Raw genomic sequence first — 5,104 nt, forward strand, 5'->3', positions numbered from 1 at the left:
AACGAGATACACTGAATTACAATAGACAATGAAATACATGAAAATACATTGAAATATATTAACAGAAAATCAAGTTGCTCAGCCCCAAACTCCATCGTCTTTGTTCAAGAACAAACCCTAATTTCCGGCGAATCCGCCGTTCACCGGAAGCCGGTAGTGAAAACGCGCCACCTTCGTGGAAATTTTACTCTGAGTTGTTTGGCAATAAAAATTCCTTTAAATTATTAGAAGCACGCCCTAGTGGACCAATGTCGTCTTTTTTGCCAAAACCTTCTGGAGAAGGATCTCAAGAATGACTCCACAACGCAAACTCTTTCTGATTTCTTAGTTTTTTCGATACAATACCATTAATTGGATCGAAAAACAGAATCGGACCCTTGGTCATGGAATAAAACACAATTTGCGTTGGCTCATCATCTTTTTCAACAGTAATAACAACTTCAAAAAAAGTATCGTACGAATTAAACAATTTGAAATCAACATCTTTGAAGTGGGCTTTGCACAAATCCGGTGGAAGGAGGAGGAGATCGGAAAATTTAATGGGATGGGGAAGAGAATGAGATGTATCAAAGTAGAGAGAGAAAGAAAATAGTGTAACTGATTAGCGTATTTAGTGGCTTAGGGCTAGGAGGTAACCAAAATTAAATATTTTGCTATAAACTTTAAAAGGTATCTATAGAATATAATTTTTTAAAATGATATTTATTTAAAATAAATAAGGTGTTAACCTTTGCTATAGGAGGTAAAAATTCCACCTTCCTCTCTCTTCCTATGATTACCTTGTGGATCGTACTCTCTCTCCGTTTATTTTGACTTTTCACGCCCCTTAAGAAATAATAAAGAAAGTGTATAAATTACCATGATACCCATATTAATCGATGCATATTTGATTGGATTTGAGAAAATGATTTGAAATGAGTAATAAATATTATGGATATAACATGAAATTTTTTTTGTCTTCTCTTGATATGCGTAAAGTGACAGGTAAAAATAAAAATCTATTTTTAGTATAAATACCAAGTAAAAGTGAACGGAGAGAGTATATTACATACTCGCAATAGCCTCATTACTTTTTAAAAGGAAATTATCTTCATTTACATCCATTGATTATTTTGCATTTTTTAATAAAATGGGCTTTCTGGATTTAAGTTATATGAGCAGAACTTAAACTTCTATTCAAATTACTCAGCCACAAGCTAAGTAGTGGACTAGGTTGTGGGAGTTTTTAAAGGAAAACAGAGAGCTAAATGAAGCAAAGTAGTCAAGTAGCGGATACCGGATAAAATAGTCAAGTGCGTGCCACCAACATTTAAAACAATAAAACATAAAAATGTAGATAGGTACGAGCTAGTAAAATCAACAAGCGATATCAGAGTGTCCATATGATTCTGGACATAAGATCATGAGTGATCGTTAAGTAATTGCGTCTAGTGAGAAAAAGAAAGCCTACAAGCTTACGATATCAAAAACAGATAAATCTCCTTTAGAAATTCCTCTACCTGCTTTTTTTTTTTTTTTTTCCCCTTTTTCCTTGTCTGAGGTGATTCGACTGCTCAGTAATGCGATGCACCATTAAAGTTTACTGGCATTTTATTTGTATTGTAATTATAATTCTATCTGCAGCAGCCTTTTGTGTTTTTTTTTTTTTTAAGTTTTATTTGACAGCTTATGCTTCCTCTAGTGGAAGATCATTTTGTATGTTTTGCCAGCTCTGAGTGCTGAATACTTTTTGTTTTTGGCATTTGACCATCTATTTCTATGGGAACTTCATATGAATGTTCGTTAAGGCAATTTCTTTTTGATGACAAATTGCATATTAATACACCTTTGACTCTATATTCTTTATACACACTTAACTTCTTTTTTTCTAAAAATATATTTCTGAACGAATCAAATGTTAATAATGACTAGCTAGAAATGCTTGGAGAGTTAACAAAAATCATTACGGATGGAAGGATGGGAACACTTGAACTTCTAAGTTAAAAAGTTATGCCAACGAGGTTTATAGAGGAGTGACATCGATGAGAGTCCTTCATATAATAAGTGTATATTCAATTGTCATCGACCCTTTTCCATTTTCCCTAATACAATAGTGGGAAAATACCTTAATAGGCGCATTGGAGCATAGTGTTCAATTATAACGTGGTGGTTCATCTTCCCTCCGCATTATTCGTGGATCCATCAAACCCCAAAATAATAATTTTTTTTTAAAGAAAAGAACCTTAAAGGCATCCCTAGAGGGGGGCAATGAAACGTAACTACTCTTACTATTCTATAGATGATAATTTGTGTTGAATTTAGCTAAGGGAATGTCATTAATAATGATTATGTAAAGAGTAGTGAATTCTTTTGCAAGCATCAAGAGGGTCACCGTTTGTCTGTCTTCTTTGGACAAGAGGGCCAACACTTTTTCTTTCATTAAAGTTTGCTTCCTCAAATGTCCAAAGATAGTATAGTAGTATTGATTAAGTTAGGCATCAGAATTGTGAACATCAAAGAACAGGAAAAGAAACAAAAACAAAAACAAAAATATACTGTAGTATCTAATATTTTATCATACAACTTTGTCTTTATACTTTCTTTTTGCTGCTAGGTATAAAGCTAGCTATAGCTTGAGCTGCATTCTTCAATAATTCATTTGGAGCCATCTGTTTGGCTTTTTCTTCCAATCCCAGAATATGATCTCTCTGACATTATATTAGCTCTTCCTGTTTCTCAGGATTAAGTTAAAGCCCTTTTCTCTGCAATTTTTCCTGCAAAAAACAGATTGGTTCTTCATATTCTAAATTGGCAAATCCTGAGATTCCTTTGATCCTTCTTCAAGGTGATAGTCTGAATTTTATCACATTTCTTGATTCTTCTATTCAACTTAATTATTCCCTTTGTTTTCCTGTTGTTTCTTATTTTCTGTAAAACTTTCATGCTATCATCTCGATATGGTTCTTTTCTTAGTATCATACTACAAAATTTTGCTCAGTGCCATTGTGTTAATAGTGTTAAAAAATGGGAAATATTTTATGATGCAGCTGATACATTATGATAACTAATATGCTGATACAGGCCAGTGGATAACACCTACTGGCAGGGGAGTACGCAAAAAAAATTGTAAGTGGTGTCAAAATTTATAGAAGTACGAAAATAATAACTTCAGTTATGATAACTAATATGCTCTCTCAAATAAATGCTAGTTGAGGTTTGAACCTCTAACCAACACACTAAGAGACAATTTATGTCAAGTGGTGTCATTTTTTCCTATTTATCCATTTCCTCACAATATTAATAAATATATTTAGTGAAAAAATTCGACGAAGCTACACCGCTTCGTTAAGTGTACATCCGCCCCTGCCTACTGGTACTTGATAATGTAGTGTAGATTGTTTGTGCTAGAAAGGAAAAGGTATCCATAACTAGGCTAAATACCTTCTCTGGGAATCATCATTTGGTATATATACTGATAAACATTATTTGCCATTAGCAGTATAATTCAAACATTTGTAGCATGTTAGTTCTCTATTTTCCTAGTTAGCATATCATATGCAATAAAGCTTAAATGATCTTCTGGTACTTAACAACTGCTCTATTTTTCCTACCAGGATAGGCCTTGTATCCATTTCAAGTAGTGGATTAATTATAAGCCAGTGCCTAGTAGTAGTCAGAGATAGAGCCCTTTGGCTCCATTTATAGAGGTTTGATCAGTGAAGTAAGAGGAAATGAGTGAGTTTGGTTCAGAAAGTCCAAGGGCGTGGAATATATACACAAGTTCAGAATCACAAGCACAAGGGAAGAATTTAGGGTCATCGGCGAATGCCATTTCATTTGGATTTGTAGCTACAGCTATTCTCATATCCATGTTTCTTATCATGGCTCTCTTTGAGCATCTCTTTAAGCCTACTTCAGATATCGTCGACAGTTCCTTGGAATCAGGGCCACTTGAGAAACTTGCAGGTTCCCAAAGAGTAAGGGTTTCTGATCACTAATCTTGAAATAGAGGAATGAATCTGTTTCATACATGCCAATCCTATATACTCTTGGCCTAAGTTTTCGGCAAAATTAGAGTGAGATCTCTATTTGAATGTAGGAATAATTGGCTGATCTGTGTGTCACATGAGTATTCTGTAGTTTTGTATGAACAAATATACCAATGAATCCCTTGTTCCTTTTTCTTTTTATGCAACATATGTTTCTTGATCCCGGAACTTAGGTCCTCTAGGATGAACTGAATACCTTGTAATACTGAACATGAAATATAGCAACACAAGTAATTATGCTTCTGAAGTCGTAGTATCTGACTGATTACTAGTATATTATATCTTTCAGGTATCAACAACATCATATGCATCGGATTACACTGTATTGATGCCAGGACAGCAATATCCGACCTTCATTGCCCAGCCTGCTCCACTTCCTTGTGCAAGGGAAGCAGTTTATTGGCCTTCCCATGATCATAGTTTTGCCTTCCCCTAGGTCAAAGGACTATCATTGTTATTACATACTTAACTCTTACGAATGATCAAGTAGTCTCGTCCTATCAATGATCTACTATGACCGGAAAGGGAAGCCACAAAAGGAAAACTGAATTTTGCAATGTAGAGAAACAAAGGAAAAATCTTTGATGTCAACAAAACTCCCCTGGGCTGAGCTTCAAAATTTATCTTCAAGTTGTGCTCGCAACTGCATGTGGATGGCTAAGTGGTTGCGTACAAACGAAGTCCCGTCATCACTACTGGCCTCTTGCCAACATCAACCTGAAAGCGAGTAGCTATAAGCAAGACTATTCAATAGTATATATATGGACTACAGTTCTGAATTGGTACATGTTTTGGCCACTGTATCAAGCTTCCCAAATTTCTATCATCTTTCCCACCCATGTCTAATCCAATTGCTACTAAAACGAATGAACATCTCTCCTATATATTGCTTTCTAAACTTAATTACCAAGCTAAATGGATGCATGCTAAATAACAGTGAATTCCTACAAGACCAAAACATTTTGCTATACTCTAAGCTGCTCTCTATTCTCTATTATTCACAATGAAGGATATGGAGGATTTTGTTTCTCCAATAAAATACGTTTTATTTGAACTGGAACTTCTCTTTAAAAGGC

General features: G+C 34.7%; 1 protein-coding gene across 1 annotated transcript; it reads left to right on the forward strand.

Annotated features, from left to right (window-relative positions):
• Window positions 1–2,594: 2,594 nt before the first annotated feature.
• LOC104210503 (uncharacterized) lies at window positions 2,595–4,854 on the forward strand. The gene is made up of 3 exons (XM_009759414.2): window positions 2,595–2,824; window positions 3,594–3,956; window positions 4,318–4,854. The coding sequence occupies exons 2-3, from the start codon at window positions 3,711–3,713 to the stop codon at window positions 4,462–4,464; spliced, it is 393 nt and encodes a 130-aa protein (XP_009757716.1). The 5' UTR covers window positions 2,595–2,824; window positions 3,594–3,710; the 3' UTR covers window positions 4,465–4,854.
• The last annotated feature ends 250 nt before the right edge of the window (window positions 4,855–5,104 follow it).

Source organism: Nicotiana sylvestris, chromosome 7, assembly GCF_000393655.2.
Source record: "Nicotiana sylvestris chromosome 7, ASM39365v2, whole genome shotgun sequence".
NCBI classification, from domain to species: domain Eukaryota; kingdom Viridiplantae; phylum Streptophyta; class Magnoliopsida; order Solanales; family Solanaceae; genus Nicotiana; species Nicotiana sylvestris.

Coding starts and splice junctions, on each gene's coding strand:
- LOC104210503 (XM_009759414.2), top strand. CDS start 3,711: ATGAGTGAGTTTGGTTCAGAAAGTCCAAGGGCGTGGAATATATACACA. Junction 3,957..4,317: donor AACTTGCAGGTTCCCAAAGA/GTAAGGGTTTCT, acceptor TATATCTTTCAG/GTATCAACAACATCATATGC.